This window comes from Geotrypetes seraphini, chromosome 1 (genome assembly GCF_902459505.1).
Source record: "Geotrypetes seraphini chromosome 1, aGeoSer1.1, whole genome shotgun sequence".
Classification (NCBI taxonomy): Eukaryota; Metazoa; Chordata; class Amphibia; order Gymnophiona; family Dermophiidae; genus Geotrypetes; species Geotrypetes seraphini.
Genome location: NC_047084.1, coordinates 210,537,675 through 210,558,340, shown reverse-complemented (window position 1 = coordinate 210,558,340; position 20,666 = coordinate 210,537,675). Strand labels below are relative to the sequence as shown.

Here is a 20,666-nt window from a genome sequence, read left to right as displayed (position 1 = left end):
GGCTTGCTCTTATGTTCTAATTTAATCAACTGTAAACTGAGTCGAGCTCCTCCGGGAGATGACCCAGTATCTAAACTGAAAATTGGTATTGGCACTGAAAGCAGATCTACCTCAGGAACTGAACTCTGGTTCTCTGCATTGCAACATGTATTCTTAAGCTACCAAGTCAGCCTTGAAGCAGATGATTTGAAAACTTTATAACAAGTTTTCAAATCATCCATTAAAAGATAAAATTTATATATAAAATAACCTTTCTCTCACAAAAATCTAACCTGGACCAGACAGCAGCCTTCTTTTTCACACATGCTACTTCCTACTTTTTGTAGTCAATTCTATCTTTCACAGACCTAGCTTTTATAAACATCAATCTTGGAAAAATAATGGAAAGATGTTATGTAACCTTAAGTGCACACTTTTCAACCACCATGATGATCGTCAGAGGATCAATAAGGTCTGATTTTTCAGGAAACCAAGCTGTGCAAAAATAGGCCAAATTCATGTTTGAGGTATAGTCCCTTTTGGAGCGCTGTGGGGAGTAGATAGAAGAAACAGAAGAACCCTTTTGACTATCAAATTCAAGATTACCTTAGATTCCTTGGGGCAAGTGTTGGGTATCTATGCCACATCTTTGATCTGGGCATGTAAAGAAGAGGCATTTTAATGTTCCTTATATAATATTAAATATTGATAAAATGAAAATAATTAAGGCACTGTATCACAAACTGTGCCGTGGCAAATTCTAAGAGTTCCGTGATATGCCAACGAGGAGGAGAGGTGCCAGCTGATTGCTTACAGGATGTGCCTCTCATGACGAGAGGCACGTCCTGTAAGCTGTCAGCTGGCGCCTCCTCCTCCTCCAGCAACTCCCACTGGCAGTAATAGGAGGCTCAGGGCCGCGGCTGGAGGGCATCCACACATATCAAGGTGATGATGTCAAACAAGAGTGTGACAACGCGTTGATGTCCCCGCATTTCAGGATGTCCTCCAGCCACGGCCCCGAGTTTAATGTGCCACAGCTTCAAAAAGTTTGCGACACACTGAGCTAAGGAAAAGAAAACAGGACTTAGCTACTGTCAGATATTTCAAGAGAAAATGAAATGTATATGAAGCCACAAAACTTCCAGAGATGTCTCTGTGGCTCCAATGCTTCATAGATTCTGGCACATTCTAATTTCAAAGACAATAAATCAGGCAAGCTTGCCCTTTACTAAAATTTACATGTGTTAAGCAGGAAAAATAATATTAACAGGATACTCATTATTTGCATAAAGTATTTAAAACTGTCAAAAATGTGTTACAAACCAAGGACAACATATTTAAAGATGGCAGACATATCACCTGAATCAATAAACCAAGGCACTGTGGGATATACATTTTAAATAGTCCTGAATCATTTCCATGAAAGAAAAAAAGCTTATTTTTTTAATTGTTTGATAACCTCTTGCAAGCTATCATTTTCACCACAGACTAAAAGGTGCCAAAAATATTTAGCAAATGTAAATAGCTTGTGCAATCACTCCTATAACGGAGCCATTCTTGAAAATGTACTTTCATATAATGTGCTTCATAAAGCCTTTACATAAGTATTTCCAACTACAGTATAAGAAAAATAGCTCTGAGACATAAAATTTTAATCTGTCTGCTGTACAGAAATGAAAACGTCTCGATCCAAACCTAACATAAATGAAGACAAATAACCAAAACATTTTCTATGGAACTTAACATTCAAGGTGCTGTAATTTAACCAAAATAAAATCCTTAGTGGTATATTAATCTCTCACACAGCTGCAATATCCAGAAAATACGGCTTGTGCTGAAGTTAAGGTAAAACCAAAAATGTAACAAATCCCTCCCCCCCCCAAAACAAAAAAACTGCAACGATGTACTATGTCATAAACAAACAGCACACTGGAAAACAGTGTATGCATCTAGGAATTTAGAGATATCTACTCAAATCTACAAACAGAATTACAATCATGCATCATATAAAATATGTTGCTCTGTGTTTATATATTTTACAGCTTTTATACAATACAGAATTTGATTCCACATGACATTTCAAAAACATTTAGTGTCCCATAATTATCGAGAGAAAAAAATCCCCATCTTTTTGGATTGTCTTCAGGACATTATTGTCAGCACACTTCAATGACTCAAGAGCCATTTCTAACATAACACTGGATACACATAATGAACTGCTTCAACATACTTTAAAGTGCCATTTTCTGCAGATAGCTTGATGTAGTGAACATCCTTGTCGTGCTTCCTCTGTGCTAACACCAAAACCTGGGCCACTGACTGTTTGTAGTAGCCATATCTATTCCAGGTTATAAGTAGTAGAATGCCATAATGTATTATGTAAAACTCTTGACATTTCTTCTGCCAGCAGTAGTGCCATTACTGACTGAGCAGTTCCCACACTATGTGCATTACTCACAATCATCCTTCTGTCACTGCTGCTGAACTTTGGAAGGATCATCCATGCTGTCATTTCTAGGCTGGGAAAGCTGTTGTGACTGCTGCTGGTGGGACTGAGTAAAAGTGTCCTGCTGTAATGGAAAGGCAGCTGAGAGAACAAGTTGAGTTGACTGATTTCTAGGCAGTAATCTGTTTGCCTTGAGACAAAAAAAGAAACAAATAAAACCCAGAAATCAGAATTAGCATTTTCTCTTTCCAAGTTTATTTAAAATTTACTATCTTGCCCAACGGAAACCTAAAATGTTAAGAAAGATAAAGGTACAGTCATAACACACATAGACATGGTAAAGAAGGTTAAAAAAAGGGTGGAACTACAATAACTGATAGGATAAACTTCTGTTAGTCCCTAGAGAATTTCATATGCTAACTGTTCAATACCAATCTGCAGTCTGGGTGTTGCAGAAACCCACACCTTTTCTGAAGACATGCTCCTCCCTCCTAGGTTGAGAGTCATCAAGCAACCTTAGTTCAGTCCCAAAGCCAAGCAAGGTGGTAAGGGGGAGAATTCCCATCAACACAAGTAAATCATGAATTGGCTTGCACTGTAAAATATTAACAAGTGAGAAACAAGCACAAAGGCAACTCAGAAAAAACACAAAGGAACAATACAATACTAATCTGCTGTATGCAGTGAGCACCCCAAGGCCTTCAGTAACGTGTATACTCACAGAAACTCCCTACAGGATCTGCCAACTGGCTGGAAAAACCTCAAACCTTTAATGAGATTGACTGAGGCAGAAAGGAGCAGGCTACTCCAACAACTGAGTGAAGACAAAGAGGGCGGGTCGTATGGAATTCTCCAGGGACTAACAGAAAGAAGATTATCAAAGGTATAAACATATATTTTCCATTCTGTTATGTCCCTTCCGGATTCCATATGCTAGGTGATGTACCAAAGACATGGTAGCTAGGGAGGGACAGAAGAGACTGCCCTCAAACCTGAGGTCCTGAAAAATGGCATCAGAATGCCCTGTCACAATTTCTCGTTAAAATCCGGCAAAAGTATGAAGAGAGGACCAAGAAACCGCCCTGCAAATTTCATCAGGATGAATTGCGAAAGATACCCCCCATAACACAGCCACACTTCTTGTCGAATGCTGTAAACGAGGTCAGCGGCTGCTTGCTGGGGGGCGACGGAAGTCGTGGAAATGGCCATTCTAATCCATTGAATGATCGAGGACTTGGACGCTGGCCTACCACAGTGAGGCACAGCAGTGAGAACAAAAAGGTGATCAGACAACCTGAACTCAATTGTCCTTTCCAAATAAAGGAGCAAGACCCTCTGGACATTCAAATTGCAAAGATCTCATCTGGCGCTCCAAACCTGTCAGATGAAATGCTGGCAACCTAACCTCTTGATTGACTTGGAAAGCCGAGACCACCTGCGGCAAGAAGGAAGGTACAGTACAGAGAAAAACACCCGTATCCAAAACACGAAGAAAGGATTCCCTGTACAAAAGAGCAGAAACTACAAAATATACCGTGCTGAGACAAAGGTGACCAGAAAAAATGTCTTTCAAAGGGGGCCTCACCAAGGCCCTGTAAAACAGTGTCAAGATTCCACGAACGGAAAGGAAAATGCAAGAGAGGCCGCAGACGAAGCGCCACTCTTATACACCTGGCAACATCTGAAAGAGCAGTAAATGAACTAGCACCTCAGCACGCTTGAAACTACGCAAAGCCTACAACCTGAACTTTCAGGGAGGCCACTGCCACCTAACTGGGAGCCTTCTCAGGCTCCACCCAATTCCTAGCACTCCACTGTGAGAAAGCCTACTAGGCTTTGGCAGAAGAAGCCATAGTAGAAGGGACTTCGAACACAAAAGAGTTGAGAAAACTACCTCCAAATAACCGCTCATCATCAAGGCTGAGCACTCAAGAGTCATGCTGTAAGACCAAAACGCCTAAGGTTCTCCATGGACACCGGTCCCCGACTAAGAAGATAGTGAAGAAAAGGGAACCAGAGCCTCTCGTCCCGCTAAAGCCGTACGAGAATTGCATACCACGAGTGGCAAAGGCCAATCCGGAGCCACCAGGCTGGGATGCGTCGCTGTCCAGCGGAAGACCTAATCAACCAGAAGCCACTGAGGGAACCTCATACAGACACTTATGAGTCAGCCAGGGCCAAACCAAGGCATCCGGTCCTAATTTTTGCACTGTTCGTTGACCGAAAAGGCGCCCGGCCTTCAAGATCTCTGCCGAAGCCAACAAGATCCTCTGGGGAAAACCCCATCTCTTGTAAGAGCAGATGGAACGACTCATGTGAGAGGAACCATGCTCCTGAGACCAGGAACTATCAGCCGAGGAAGACTGCTGGAACATTGTCGACTCTGGCCCCATGGGCCGCAAGAAAGACAGAAGCAGCTCTTCCGCCCAGAGGAACACTGCCGAGTTTTCTGGTCCAAGAGAGAGAGCACTAGAACTCTCTCGTGAAGTACATACTCCACTGCTGTGGTGTCAAAAACTTGCACCGCTGGTCTTTCTGAAGGGGCTGGAAAGCGAGTAGCGCCATCCGAATTTCCTGAAGCTCCAGACTATAGGCCAACAAACGTTGCAGACCAGGAGTCCACTACCCTACTACCCCTGAATACAGTTGGTCCCGCAATGAGCCCGCAACCCAACAGGCTGGCATCCATGCAAAGAGTTATCCACTCTGAAATCCAAAGAAGCTAGCCCTAGCTGAGAACCACTTCCTGAAGCCACCAGCTCAAATTGCTTCTAGCTGGCTCCATCCAGGAGAGCAGCCTCTGAAGAGGGAAAAACTTAGCAGAGATCACAAAGATAGGAGGGACTCCCATCACGGGTTCATGGGTGCTCTGACCCAGGGGATCGCCTCCAAGGAGGCTGCCCGAGACCCAGAACCTGCAGATAAAACCAGGCTGAGAGCCAGACAGTCCGAAAGAATTCTATCTGTTGACAAAGGTTCTGTCCACTTGCCCTGAAAAGAAACACATGACCCTGTCTGGAGACTAAGAGAAGCTCCAGAAACTCCAGGGACTGGGAGGATACCAAGCGTCTTCCTGAACTTGCCAATGCCTGTAGCAGAGACACTACTGTCCCCACCATGCCTACATACATCCAATGAGATGGAGACCGAAGCATCCACTGTCCCAGAAAGGGTGGATGTGACCCCCCTGCTGGCAGAAATCCACCTCAAGTACAATCACTTCGACAAAAGTACAAGGCCAAGGGGCAGAGCTGCAAACTGGAAAATACAGTTGCACAACATGGAAATTCAGAAACCTGTGATGTTTTGGGCAGCATGAAATATGGAGGTAAACCACTGGGAAATCTAAAGACACTGGAAACTCGCCTGGAGACAGCAGCTAGCACAGTATACTCTTGTTGTCCATTCGGAAAAATGGAATTTGCAAGAAGTGGGTGATCGACTGTAGAACCAGAATATGTCAAGTCTCCGAGCTTTTCTAGCATGAGGAAGTATAAGGAATATCCACTTAAGCCCCCATTCGTGGACTGAAACAAGGTCCAGCATCCCGAAGATTAAGAGGTGCTGCAGAATATCGCAGACCCTGGACTCTGTTGCTGTTGACTTGCCAGAGTCTAGAAACCAAGCTGGAGGCAGACAAAGGAGGACTAACATGTGTCTGACAAAAGTCGAGTCAACTCCTGATAAAATGGTAGAAGACAGCCTGCGAGTGAGGAAGCCATGCCCACCCCAGGCAACATCGGCGTTCTTCTTTTTTGTGTGTAAGGCATAGCCACTGCACAGGAACCTGAGGACGCCTAGAATGGGAACCAGAGTAACATGATCGTAGCCCAGGAAATGACTCTAGGAGGGAAAACCTGAGTATCCCTGATGACACCTGTGGGAGGAATGAAGAGAACGATCCCCTCCCGATGTCCAGCGAAACTGGTTCACAGAGAGCATTGTAGAGGTCATCCAGACCTACATCAACAAGAATCTGACCTTTGAAAGGATGGCCGCTGAAGGGGATCCTCGAGACAGCAACCTCATCCAAAGACAGTTCAAAGAGTTTGGTGCTCAGACTCTGCACCAGCAGAAAATATACTGAGAACTCGAATGAGATCATAAAGGTTGCCCAGCATTACAGACACACCAACCAGCACCAGCTCTAGCTGCAGCCTACAAACTTGCATAAGGGCATACAATGCATCCAGCAAATAAACTGTGCCCGCCCCAAAAAAATTGAGCATAGGGAACCATCGCCTCACTTTCCAGAGTGCACTTTTGAGTGTGACATGCACGAGTGACACAAGATGTCACCAAAGCAGTTTTAATGCCTAAAGCAGCTGTGTCAAAGAGCTTCCTGAGGACCACCTACACACGGTAGTCCTGTGTATCTTCCAATACTAAGCCACCCACATTGGGGGAAAGGAGAAATTAGGTTCTTACCTGCTAATTTTCTTTCTGTTAGCTTGTAGACTGGTGTAGTCCTTACTAATGGGTAATATGCCTCACTGCTACCAGCAAGTGGAGACTGAGATCAAACTTGAAAATCAGTATAGCATGCTCCTCTTGCTATTCCAGTTTGCCGAATAGCCAAGCAGAACCTAGGAAATTTCTTAACTGAAAAACAGTAAATAACACTCCAAACTGGAATGTAAGAAAACAACAAACATCTTTAAACAACTGTTGGAACATGTATAGAACTTGATCCAGGAAGTAAACATCCCCACAACTCACCAGCTAAGCTAGCTGAGCCATTGCTGCTGTTCTTAATTCTCCCTGACCCTAGAAAAATACTAGAACCCGCAGAAAAATTAAAAATCTGCATGCAAGCAAAAACCTACAAACACCGCACAAAGACAGACAGGGTGGGGGACTATACCAGTCTATAAGCTAACAGAAAGAAAATTAGCAGGTAAGAACCTAATTTCTCCTTTCCCCCAATGTAAACTATGAGGAGAAATAGCGCAAGAGGCCAATTTCAAGCCCTTCTTTAGATACGTAAAAGGGAAAAAACCCGCAAAAGAGGCGGTGGGACTGCTGGACGACCAGGGAAGAAAAGGCTACATCAAGGAAGACAAACAAATTGCAGACAGACTAAATTCCTTCTTTGCGTTTGTTTTCACGAAGGAGGACACCGCATCAATACCCGAAACAGTGAAAGTATTCAAGGGAGTAATAGAGGACAGCCTCACCACGGTAGAAGTGGACTTGGACCAGGTATACTACCAGATCGACAAACTTAAAAGTGACAAATTCCCTGGACCGGATGGAATTCACCCAAGAGTCTTAAAAGAACTGAAGGTAGAAATCGGGGAACTACTGCAAAACCTCGACAACCTGTCAATTAGAACTGGACAGATACTGGATGACTGGAAGATAGCGAACGTCACGCCAATTTTCAAAAAAGGATCAAGAGGAGAATCGAGCAACTACAGACCTGTGAGTCTTACATCTGTCCCTGGAAAGATGGTTGAAGCACTGATTAAAGATAGCATAATCCGGCACTTGGATACTCATGACCTGATGAAAGCCAGTCAACACGGCTTCAGGAAAGGGAAGTCATGTTTGACAAATTTAATTCAATTTTTTGAGACAGTGAACAAACAAATTGATAGTGGACAACCGGTGGATATAATATACTTGGACTTCCAGAAAGCGTTCGACAAGGTTCCACATGAAAGACTTCTCAAGAAACTACAAAGCCATGGAATAGAGGGAGATTTACTAATATGGATAGGCAAATGGCTGGAGAACAGATTGCAGAGGGTGGGCATAAATGGGAAGTTCTCAGACTGGGAGAATGTGACTAGTGGTGTGCCCCAAGGCTCGGTACTTTGGCCCATCTTATTTAATATTTTCATCAATGACTTGGAAGAAGGACCGTCCAGTGAGTCATCAAGTTTGCAGATGACACAAAGCTATGCCGGGCAATCAGATCGCAGAAGGATAGCGAGGAACTCCAGAGCGACTTGTGTCAGTTAGAGAAATGGGCAGAGAAATGGCAGATTAAGTTTAATGTGGAAAAGTGCAAAGTAATGCATCTGGGCAAAAAGAACAAGGAGCACGAGTATAGAATGTCAAGTGCAACTCTGGGTAAGAGCAAGCAAGAAAAGGACCTGGGTGTACTGATAGGACAGTTCCATCACTAAAAATTATTGGAACTCGTCGCACTGACATTTTTTCTGTTATAGCCCAACAATTATGGAATAGCTTGCCCCAGTATCTTAGAGTAGAAAAAGATTTGAAACAGTTTAAAAGTAGCTTAAAAAGTTTCCTTTTTAAAGACGCATTTAATGTATGAAATTAATTTACCTAATTCTTCTCTAACTTATTTTTTCTCTTCTCTTTCCCTTACCTCTTGTTTTTTTTACCTTACATTTTTTTTTTTTTTATACAATTGTAGTTTTACCCTTTCTTTCCTTATGTGTCCGTTAGTCTGTATGATTTTATTTTTAACAATGTATTAAATTTTAATTAACCTGTTATTTACATTATTATTTGTAAATCGCTTAGTAATTTAAATAAGCGATCCAACAAATCAAAAATAAACTTGAAACTTGACCCTGAAACCATTGGCGCAATGTGTGGCGGAGGCAAAGAAAGCAAATAGAATGTTAGGCATGATAAAGAAAGGAATCACGAGTAGATTGGAGAAAGTTATAATGCTGCTTTATAGAACAATGGTCAGACCACACTTGGAATACTGAGTTCAACATTGGTCTCCCTACCTAAAGAAGGATATAAAACTGCTGGAGAGGGTGCAGAGGCAAGCAACGAAGCTAGTAAAAGGTATGGAGAACTTGGATTACGAAGAACGACTTAGGAAACTGGGATTGTTCTCCCTTGAGAAGAGGAGACTGCGAGGATCTGATTGAGACTTTCAAAACACTGAAAGGAATCGACAAAATAGAGCAGGAAAAAAAGTTATTTACAATGTCCAATGTGACTCGGACAAGAAGTCATGGACTGAAACTGAGGGGGGACAAGTCCAGGACAAATATCATGAAGTTCTGCTTCATGCAGCAAGTGGTGGACACCTGGAATGCTCTCCCGGAGGAGGTTGCTGCGGAATCCACCATTCTAGGATTTAAAGGCAAGCTAGATGTACATCTCCTTGCAAGGGGCATAAAGGGATACAGGTGACTAAGGTTACGCCAGGGTACACCTGGCTGGGCCTCCGCGTGTGCAGATCGCTGGACTTGATGGACCTAAGGTCTGATCCGGAGATGGCAGTTCTTATGTTCTTAAACAGGCAGCATATTCTTCCAAGCCATGATGAATGGGATAGAGGGGGTTGGCGAAGAAATATAGAAGTTATAGTGTGTGTGTGTGTGTGTTTTTTTTAACTATTTGCTGAACTATGCTCAGGTTGGGCCAGTACCTAAGGAGGTGCAGGCAGTGGTGATGGATGCGTCTGCAGTATGACAGCTAACTTCTGAAGCAGTTCCCAAAGTTGTTTCATAATGGACAGCGCCGGTACCGTGTCTAGAGCTATTGGTACAGATGGAACAGAAGGTGTCAAGGCATTGGTGACCTCGATGAAGAGGCATGCCTCAGAGGTGACACAGCCTGCACTGATGGGGAGTGCTGCTTGCATTAACATTTTGACTGCATTGACTTACTCGATGCTTATTTAGTCAGGGATGCATGCTGAGAAGGGGAAGAATGTGTCTCAGCCTGTTTCTCTGATGGAGGTACTGAGTCCGACATCGAGGGAGGTGTCAATGCCAAAATCAGTAGTAAGGGTACCAGGAGAGCAGCAGGATCCACTGTGGAAGATGCAGACATTGAGGAAGTTCCCCAAAGATTTTCCTGTTGGAATCGCTGAGCCTTCAGAGAACGTGTTAAAGTGAGATCAAAAGAAGCAACTTTTACCGATGGTAGAGGTAGACATTCTTCTGAAAACAACTTGATGCCTGCTGAAGAAAAGAGGCAGCTGAAGGCCCAAAAACGTAATATTAAGAAAAAGGAAAAAAATAGAAAAAAAACCGAAGTACTAAACTACAGTATACCTGAAAGAAAATTAAAAATGAAGTGAGAGAAAAAAAAAGTGCAAAGGAAGGCATTAAAAAGTAAACGTGCTGAGAGTCTCCAAAGACACAGCTTCTTTGCTCTGTGAAAAACAAATAACTGATGGTCCCACGAGCCGATGTCAGGCAGGAAGGCACATGCATGGTACGGGCCGTCTCGAGACTTTTGAAGAGTTAAAGTGATACCACACTTTTAGACCATCAGTACCGGGCTCCATGGATGACATCACTGTTATGTGAGAATATGCTGCTTGCTTGTCCTAAGACAAAAAAGAATTCCATGACCCATGCTCTGCCCTACTTGTTTACTTGTAGTTTAACTATATGTTTATAGCTATTCTGAATTTTACTCAGCTACTGGATGTTTAGCACAGACATTGCACAACTCTTAACTCCCCCACACACAAAAAAAACCAAACAAACAAGGGATGGTAGGGGCACTTTGGAACACAGCAGGGAAAAACCCCTTCACTGTCTACCAGCTGTTTCTCCACCACCTCTTGTTACTGATTGTTTTATGCACAAGCACAACAGGCCATCCAAATATGGGGCAATCAAGCAGAACTTCATTGTTGAACCCAATGCAGGTCATGTTTTGGCATGAACCACCCGGAACAAGGGCCATACAATATAATCATGTGCTAGAATACCATCAAACTAAACTGGGAATGGGTGCTGCTGAAGCTGGCAAACATCTACCTAGTTATGAAGCCAAATGTGTAAGGATGACATTATCCTGCTTGTCCTGGGAGAACTCAAATCTTATTTCAGATATATTTGTGGTAATTTAGTTAGGACTTTTACTTAATCTTCCTTATAGGTCAGATTTTTTTAAAAAAATTGAAATATAAAGTTTTATGGCCTTTGGGCCACAATGCAGTAGCCAACATTTACAAGTTCTGTCTAGTAACTCGGCAAAACCACCAATGTTTTTAATTGGACTACATTTTTTATCTATCAAATGTTAATGGATAGTTGCCAAATGCAAAAAATTTGAGAACCAGTTTTATATATTGCATCAAATGTTTCCATTGCTACTAATGATGAATTGGGAGAATCTTCCTACGGAGAAGAATTATCATAGTAATATGGTGTTTGTTAGTGCCAAAGAAGATTTTGACCGGCTAACAATTCTAAATTACTAAGTAAGCAAAAGAAAGCAGAAATCTTCCACAATTTAATCAACAAAGACTAACGCCAGGATTTTCAAAAACCCATGTTAAAAAGCGACAGTCTGCTAAGGCAGCCATTTTAATACCAAATCTAAAAACCCAAGACATTCTTAAAAACTCGCTCATGCAAATAAGTTCGCCAGACAACAGTGAAGGTTTCCTACATTTGCATGTGCCCATCGCCAATGGGCACATGCGCAGAAAACCCTCATAAAAAAACAAAAGCACACTCTCCCACTGCCCCTGTGTTGTGATGCAGCAGGAGAGATGCCCATTCTCTCCGCTGCATCACAACACCCCTTCCCTAACATCCTGGCCATGACCCCAGGCAGCAGGAGAGATGCCCACTCTTTCCTGCTGGAAATAAAAATCTACTGAAAAAAATCCAGCCCATACAGGTTGTGCCCCCCCCCCCATTCTGTGGCAGCAGGAGAGATGCCCATTCTCTCCTGCTAGTAGTGACCCCCCTCTCTCTCTTACCTGACAGATGAACCGGCAAGGACAGAGACAGACATCCTCGTTGCAGCTGCGTTGTCTGAATTGGGTAATCCCCTCCCCGGTACATCTTGGGATGCTCCGGGAAGGGGCTTGAGGCTCTGATTGACCCAGGGTGTTTAAGGCCCCTCCCTAGAAGCGTCCTAGGGTTCTGATTGGTCCAGACACCCCATAGGCGGGCCTTAGGCATCTGGGCCAAGCACAGCCTTAGGCATCTGGAGAGGGGCCTGAAGCTCTGATTGGCCCAAGATGTTTAAAGCCCCTCCCATAGAGAGAGGAGCCTTAAACATCTTCATCCAATCAGAGCCTCAGGCCCCTCCCTGGATGCATCAGGAAGGGTCCTAGGACTCTGATTGGCCCGGACACCCCATAGGCGGGGCCTTAAGCACCCTTGGCCAATCAAAACTTCAAGCCCCTCCTCAGTGCATCCCAAGATACACCGGGGAGAATACCCAATTCAGATGACACAGCAACGCTGCAACGAGGATGTCCATCTCTGTCCTTGCCGGCTCATCTGTCAGGTAAGGGAGAGGGGGGGGTCACTACTAGCAGGAGAGAGTGGGCATCTCTCCTGCTGCCATGGATTTTGTTTTTAGATTATTATTTTTTATTTGCAGCAGGAGAGTGTTCGGGTCCATACAGGCAGGATTTTTTTTGTTATTTTTAAAATTTCCAGCAGGAGAGAGTGGACATCTCTCCTGCTGCCGCAGGATGGGGGGTGTCACGGCCAAATTCTTTTTTTTAACTTTAATAGTGCTGCAGACAGGAGAAAGTAGGCATTTCTCCTGTTGTGATGGGAGGGGGGGTTACGGCAGGATTTTAGGCAAGGGGTGTTCTAGCAGTCTCTGACACTGACCAGCACCCATGGACCACTTGCTTTTTTTCTAGCAAAAAGCCAACGTTGCTTTTAGAAAATGGCTTGGCAATTTTTAAAAATCCACTGGAGGGGTCATTTCAATGTTGAAGAGCCCATTTGCATGTATCGGAGACTGCTAGAATCCTCGCTAGAGAGGAAGATAATCCCTTTTGATAATCCGTTGCTGAACTTCCAGAAAACAGTTTAGCGACAGCGTTAAAGCTTTGAGAATCTAGCCCAGAGATTCTTATAAGGAGAATATAAGCCTTTAGTGACATTTAGCATGCAGATGTACCACTTTAGTAGTATGAGAGACTGGATAGAGAGGAAGCATAGAAGACAAGTGATAGATTCTCAAGAGGCCCCCCCCCCCCATCACATAATGTACTATTTCCACTAAGAATATTCTTTGAATGCTATCTTGTTGCTAGTGTCTTCAGTCCATGTATTAGTTTTCACAAAGTGCTGCCATCAAGCAAGTTGCATTACCTGTATGAACTGTTGAGATTGCTGGGTCAGCTGTGCTCGAAGGGGCTGCTGCTCTTGAGGATTCTGCTGCTGCTGCTGCTGCATAATAGACAATGTTGGAGAAGGCTGCTGCTGTGTAGAAAAAGTGGGGTAAGCTGTCATCACTTGACCCATGAACATAGTACTTGGTACCATGACTGTTCCACATGCCACAGGAGCAGTCACTAATTTGGTTACAAGTTGCTGGCCTTGAGAAAATCTGAAAAATAAAAGTTAAATGATAGTTTAAGTCAGTGTTCTTCAACCTTTTTACACCTATGGACCAGCAGAGGTTGAAGAACATCGGGCTAAGTCGTGGGAAAGACGCTGCCCATCTCTACCCAATCTCCACCCCAGACCTCGCCCCCATAATAGTACTAATTGTAACACTATTTTTTCCATTCATTTTTCACAGATACACAATATAATCTTATTGACAACACATAATGGTTAATCACAAAATGAAACTACACAAAGCACACCGACAGCAGATGTAAATTCTCAAAATTGACATAATTCAATCACAAAATTCAAAAATAAATTAATTCCCCCTACCTTTGTTGTCTCCTTCCCTCCATGCTATGCCTTACCTTCTGGCCTGCTCCCGCCTGGCCATTTTATGCCACCCCTGGTGTTATCTTCAGGCCGGCTCCCTCTTCCTCACTGATGCAGTGCACAAAGCTGCGGGCAGCGGCTCCTTGCGCGTCCCGCACCTCATCTGGAAGCCTTCCCTCTGATGTTGCAATGTCAGAGAGAAGGCTTCCGGTTTAGGCACAGGACGCACATAGGAGCCACTGCCCATGGCTTTGTGCACTGAATCAGTGAGGAAGAGGGAGCTGGCTCGAAGATAACGCCGCATCGATCGCACTGTGGACCGGCGGTTGAAGAACACTGTTTTGTGCCTGATGCACATGCCGGCAGGAAATTTCTGTGGACCTGCACCGGTCCATGAACTGGTGATTGAACACTGGTTTAAGTAATTCACTAATTCTAAAACAAAGTGGGTGTGGAACTATTACATTCTATGAAAAATAAATATTTATATTTGCTATTGCCTACATTTTCTTCTGTATGTTACAAAACAAGACATACCAAAGACTACCATTACGTGGATTAGGATCTTTAAACCTGCATTTTGCATCTAAAATATAGACACTATTAATATTCATGTAAAATTCATTTGATACAGCTTTAAGCCTTTGAAACAGACAGCATAGTTGCTTACCTGTAACGAAAGATTACGTTCTTAACTTTACTAGAATTAGTTTTTGTAAATCCACACTCTTATTCCTAGACTAGTGGGTTATGCAACTAAGGTCATCAGACTTGTAGGAAGCCTCAATCTCACAATGTTTTCAGTCCATTTCCTCTTATCTCAGGACTGCCTCCCAGGAAGCCAATTAGTGCAAAAGTAGACAGTGACATCTGTAGAGGACAAGACAAAAGGGAAGGGTACAGGGATACTCCCTGCCAAATAAGTCTAATCTGCTCATAACATGGTAGCATGTTTAGAAATGCTTCTAGTTTCATGCGCAGGACCCAAGAGGCAGGCAAAGCTCTGAAGTCTCAATGCGTGGTTGAGACGATGGTGCAGAGATGAGGGATTTAGATTTGTTAGGAATTGGGCTACCTTCTGGGAAAGAAGCAACCTATTCCGAAAGGATGGACTCCACCTTAACTGGGATGAACCTGGCTGCTGGAACTAACATTTAAAAAGCAGATAGAAGGAGAAATTAGGTTCTTACCTGCTAATTTACTTTCTTTTAGCTTCTCCAGACCAGTAGAGGTTAATCTTTACGAATGGGTATATATCCAATCATGACCAGCAGGTGGAGACTGAAAACAAAACTTTGGGATAGTATATACTATCCTCCCTTCTCTATTTCCCTCAGTCTGCCGAATAGCCAAGCAGAACCAAGAACTGGAAAACAGAAAGAAAACAATACTCCGAACAGGAGTAACAAATAACATATCCAAATGCTGTTGGAAAATGCAGAGGAGAAATACCCGAAGGAAAATGTCCCCACAGCTCGCCAGCTAAGCCAGCCGAGCCACAGCCGCTGTTCTTTAATTCTCCCCGGCCCTAGAAAAATACTAGAACCCGCAGCAAAAAAACAAAACTGCCCGCGAAACAGCCCCAACAACAACAACAACAGACAGGGTGGGGACCTCTACTGGTCTGGAGAAGCTAAAAGAAAGTAAATTAGCAGGTAAGAACCTAATTTCTCCTTCTTTAGCACTCTCCAGACCAGTAGAGGTTAATCTTTACGAATGGGACGTACCAAAGCAGTCCCTCTCACGGGCGGGACCCCCGAAGGGCCGATACCAGAACACGCTCACCGAACACCGCGTCCCGACGCGCCTGAACATCTACCCGATAATGTCTAACAAATGAATGCAAGGAGGCCCAAACCGCAGCCTTACAAATATCCACCGGAGGCACGAGCGACGACTCAGCCCAAGAAGCCGCCTGACCCCGAGTAGAATGAGCCTTGAGAAACTCCGGAACCGGCTTCTGACTCAGAAGATAAGCGGAAGCAATCGTCTCCTTGATCCAGCGCGCAATAGTAGCCTTAGAAGCGCCAGCCCCCCGACGAGGACCCGCCAGAAGGACAAAGAGATGCTCGGAGCTCCGAAAGTCCCGGGTCCGCTGCACATAAGCGCGGAGGACCCGACCGACATCCAACTTGCGCAGCTGCCGTTGCTCAGAAGAGCCCTCCCGACTACCCAAGACCGGGAGGACCACCGATTGATTGACATGAAAAGGAGACACTACTTTCGGCAGAAAAGAAGGAACAGGCCGCAAAACAACCCGCTCCCTCGAAAATTCCAAGAAGGGAGCCCTACAAGAGAAAGCCTGTAGCTCAGAAACCCGCCTAGCGGAAGTAATGGCCACCAAAAAGACCGACTTCAGCGTAAGGTCCTTCAAAGAACAGCCATCCAACGGCTCGAACGGCGGGCGCACCAAAACCGAGAGAACCAGATTGAGATCCCAAGAGGGAATCGAGGGCCGAATGGGAGGCCTGAGCAACTTGGCCGCCCGAAGAAAGCGAATTGCATCAGGAATGGCCGACAACCGCTGACCTGTCACCAGCCCCCGAAAAGCCGACAGTGCCGCCAGTTGAACCCGGAGAGAAGACCAAGCCAGGCCTCTATCCAGGCCATCCTGCAAGAACTCTAGAATGTTAGGCAGGGAAGCACGAAAAGAGACCACTCCCCGCGCCCGGCACCATTCCTCAAAAAGACGCCAAACCCGCACATAAGCCCGAGAGGTAGAAAGCCTCCGGGACCCCAAAAGTGTAGAGATCACCTTATCTGAATATCCCTTCTTACTAAGGCGGCCCCTTTCAAGAGCCAAGCCGTAAGACAAAAGGGAGACGGGTCGAACATGGGAATGGGGCCCTGCGTCAGAAGATCGCACACGAGAGGCAGAGGAAGAGGATCCGCCACCAGATGCCTCACCAGATCCGCATACCACGGACGACGAGGCCAATCCGGAGCCACCAAAACCACCAGCCCCGGATGGCGAACAATGCGAAGCAGTACTCTGCCCACTAATGGCCAAGGAGGGAACACATACAACAGCCCCTCCGTTGGCCACGGTTGGACCAGAGCATCCAGACCCTCGGCCAGACCGTCCCTGCGACGACTGAAGAAGCGGGGCACTTTGGCGTTGCCACTTGTGGCCATCAGATCCATCAGCGGCTGCCCCCAAGCCTGCACTATCAACTGAAACGCCACGGCGCCGAGACACCACTCTCCTGGATCCAAGAAGTGACGACTGAGGAAGTCCGCCTGAACATTTTCTACCCCGGCAATGTGAGAGGCCGAGAGGTCTAGAAGATGTGACTCCGCCCAAACCATGAGCCGAGCCGCCTCCTGCGCCACCTGAGTGCTCTTGGTGCCCCCCTGACGATTGACATAAGCCACCGCTGTGGCATTGTCCGACAGGACTCTGACCGACTTGCCCAACAAAAGGGAGTGGAAAGCCAACAGCGCCAGCCGGACCGCTCTGGTCTCCAACACGTTGATCGACCAGGAGGCCTCCTCCGCGGACCAGGTACCCTGAGCTGAGTGACCCAAAAACTGAGCCCCCCAACCCAGGAGACTCGCATCCGTAAGGAGCACTGTCCACTGCGGAAGATCCAGACCCACCCCCTAAACTAGGTGAGGGGTCTGGAGCCACCAACGCAGACTGCAGCGCGCCAAGCCCCGCAGGGGAACCGGAACATCCATCCCGTGCCTCTGGGGAGACCACCTCCGGAGCAGAGCATACTGAAGAGGACGCATGTGGGCCCGCGCCCACCTCACCACGTCCAGGGACGCCGCCATCGACCCCAAGACCTGGAGGAAATCTCGCGCCCGAGGACACCGGGACGCCAAAAGCAGGCGAATCTGAGATTGCAATTTGCTCACCCGGGCCTCTGGGAGGAAGACCTTCCCCAAGGAGGTGTCGAACAGCACCCCAAGGTACTCCAGACGCTGAGCCGGGACCAACCGGCTCTTGGAAAGGTTGACCACCCAGCCCAGCGACCGGAGAAACTCCACCACCCGAGCCGTAACCCGGGAGCTTTCCTGCAACGACTTTGCCCGAATTAACCAGTCGTCCAGGTAGGGGTGTACCAGGATGTCCTCCGACCGCAAGGCTGCCGCGACGACCACCATCACCTTGGTGAACGTCCGGGGAGCCGTGGCCAGCCCAAAGGGAAGCGCACAGAACTGATAGTGCCGACCCAAGATCGCAAAGCGCAGGAAACGCTGATGAGAGGCCCGAATGGGAACATGCAAGTAGGCCTCCGTCAGATCGAGAGAAGTGAGAAACTCCCCCGGCTGAACCGCCAGAATGACCGACCGCAGAGTTTCCATACGGAAAGAGGGAATCTTGAGAGCCCTGTTGACCCCTTTCAAATCGAGGATGGGCCGAAAGGTCCCCTCCTTCTTGGGCACCACAAAGTAAATGGAGTACCTGCCCGTGCCCCACTCCGGAGGGGGCACTGGCACAATTGCCCTGAGATCTAGCAAGCGCTGAAGGGTCTGGCGAAAAGCCTGCGTCTTCCCAGGAGTCTGACATGGAGAAGCGAGGAAAAAATCCAGCAGAGAGCGGGCGAACTCCAGGGCATAACCGTCCCGCACCACCTCCAGGACCCACTGATCGGACGTGATCTCGGCCCATTTGGGGAAAAAGTAGCGCAGCCGGGCCCCCACCGGAACCAAAGGGGGCGCCGGCAAGGCGTCATTGTGCAGGACGGGAAGCGGGGGAACCGGCGGCGGGATTCCCTGCCCCCCGACGGGCCCCCCGAAAGGGCTGCATGCGCTGGAAGAACCGACCCCGGGAAAACCCCGGAGACTGGAAAGAAGCAGCCCCACGCCCAGGGCGATACTTGCGAAATTCCCGCAAACGCCCCCGGGCCGCACCACCCCGAGACGCAGGGCGGGCACGGTCCTCCGGCAGACGGGGCACTTTCGAGTCCGACAGAGTCTGAATCAACTTATCCAATTCCTCCCCAAATAAAAACGACCCCCGAAAGGGAAATTTAGTAAGCTTAGCTTTGGACGCAGCATCCGCCGCCCAAGCGCGCAGCCACAAAACACGCCTTGCGGCCACGCCAAAAGCCATAGACTTAGCCGAGATCCGCACCAAGTCATATAGAGCATCTGAGAGGAATGAGGCAGCCATCTCAATCTTCGCTACCTCCTGATCCACCAGAGACCAGTCATCAGACTCCCGATCCAAGACACGCTCCGCCCACCGAAACACGGCGCGAGCGACCAGTCCCCCACAAATAGCCGCCTGGACCCCAAAGGCCGAAACCTGAAAATTTTGCTTAAGCAAGTTCTCCAAATTGCGCTCCTCGGAGTCCCGCAAGGCAGAACCGCCCTCAACAGGCACGGTATGCCGCTTGGAAATTGCCGAGACCACCGCATCAACGACTGGCGAAGCTAACGTAGCCCGATCCCCTTCTGGAATCGGATACAAGCGAGCCATGCTGCGCGCCAGCCGAAACGGCGTCTCCGGCGTTTTCCACTGCTCTAGAATAATATCCCGAATATTCTGATGCATAGGAAAAGAGCGGGAAACGGAACGGATCCCCCGTAACAGAGGGTCCCCCACACACGGAGTCTCCAGCGGCGCGTCCTCAAAACGCAAAACCGAAGAAACCTGTTGAATAAGGTCAGGCAGCTCATCTCTCTGAAAAAGGCGCACCACGGACGCCTCTTCACCGGAGAACGGGAAACCCGACAACCCGCCGCCAGCTTCCGTCCCCTCCAGAGGGTCCTGGAAATCCTCAGAAGGGTCCAGGTCCTCCTCCAGACCGACACGTTCCTCCGACCACAAATCCTCGTCCCACGAAACCCGCGGACGCTTGGACAAGGGAGGCGGCGGAGGGGACGCCACACCAGACGAGAGAGGCAAAGCCGCAGGGAGCGCGGAGGAAACCCCACCCCCCGAAACCCCCTGGGCGCAACCGGGACCCCCAGCCGCCTGAAAATAGGCTCTGCATAAGGAAAAAAAGAAATCAGGAGAAAAACCCCCCGAGGGTCCCAAGGGACTCCCTGCCACAGCAGGGGACCCAGCAGAAACCTGCCCCTGCATAGACAAAACAGGGGGAAGGTCACCTGAGGTGGAAGACAAAATGGAGGGGCCAGACAGAGAAGATGGCGACTTTCCCGCCAAAAAAGCTCCCTCCATAGCTTGTAGCGGCTGAGAGACCTGAACAGTCTCAGCCGCTAAAGCAGGCAAGCCGGCATCAGCTGTCAAAAAATCAGCTGAGAGGGAATCCTCAAAAACCCGACCGTCGGCGGCTCGGGGAATCCCTCCGTGGGCGGATGGAGAAGACCGGGCTTCTCCACTGCTCCCAGCCGACTCGCGAGGCACCATCGGCGGGGAGCTCTGGGCGCCTGCAGCCACTGCCGACGGAGCTCCTCCACCGCACCGGCCTGAACACCGCTTGCACAGGCCGGCTGCGAGTGCCTCGCGTCTGGAGCACAATGAGCACTTTTTCCCTTTAGAAGTGCTCATTGCTCCATACGCGACCTAGCTGTAAAAAAAAGTGCCGGTTAGTTGAAAAAATACAGTAAAATACAGTTTTCTTAAAGGGAAACAACCCTCCAGACCAGCACTACCTCAGGATTTTTTTTTTTTTCACAGAACAGACTCCACAGGCTCTCGAAGCAATATGCCTTGCTTGATTTAG

General features: G+C 47.2%; 1 protein-coding gene across 16 annotated transcripts in view; it reads right to left on the bottom strand.

Annotated features, from left to right (window-relative positions):
- Window positions 1–1,178: 1,178 nt before the first annotated feature.
- Window positions 1,179–20,666, bottom strand: part of CLOCK (clock circadian regulator) — a 265,133-nt gene continuing 245,645 nt past the window's right edge. For all 16 annotated transcript variants that reach the window (XM_033945122.1, XM_033945187.1, XM_033945213.1 and 13 more), the window contains 2 exons: window positions 13,453–13,690; window positions 1,179–2,615 (listed from right to left, as the gene is read on the bottom strand). In XM_033945122.1, the coding sequence (XP_033801013.1) occupies window positions 2,451–2,615; window positions 13,453–13,690 (403 nt within the window). In that variant the 3' untranslated portion in view covers window positions 1,179–2,450. The remainder of the gene's footprint in view (window positions 2,616–13,452; window positions 13,691–20,666) is intronic.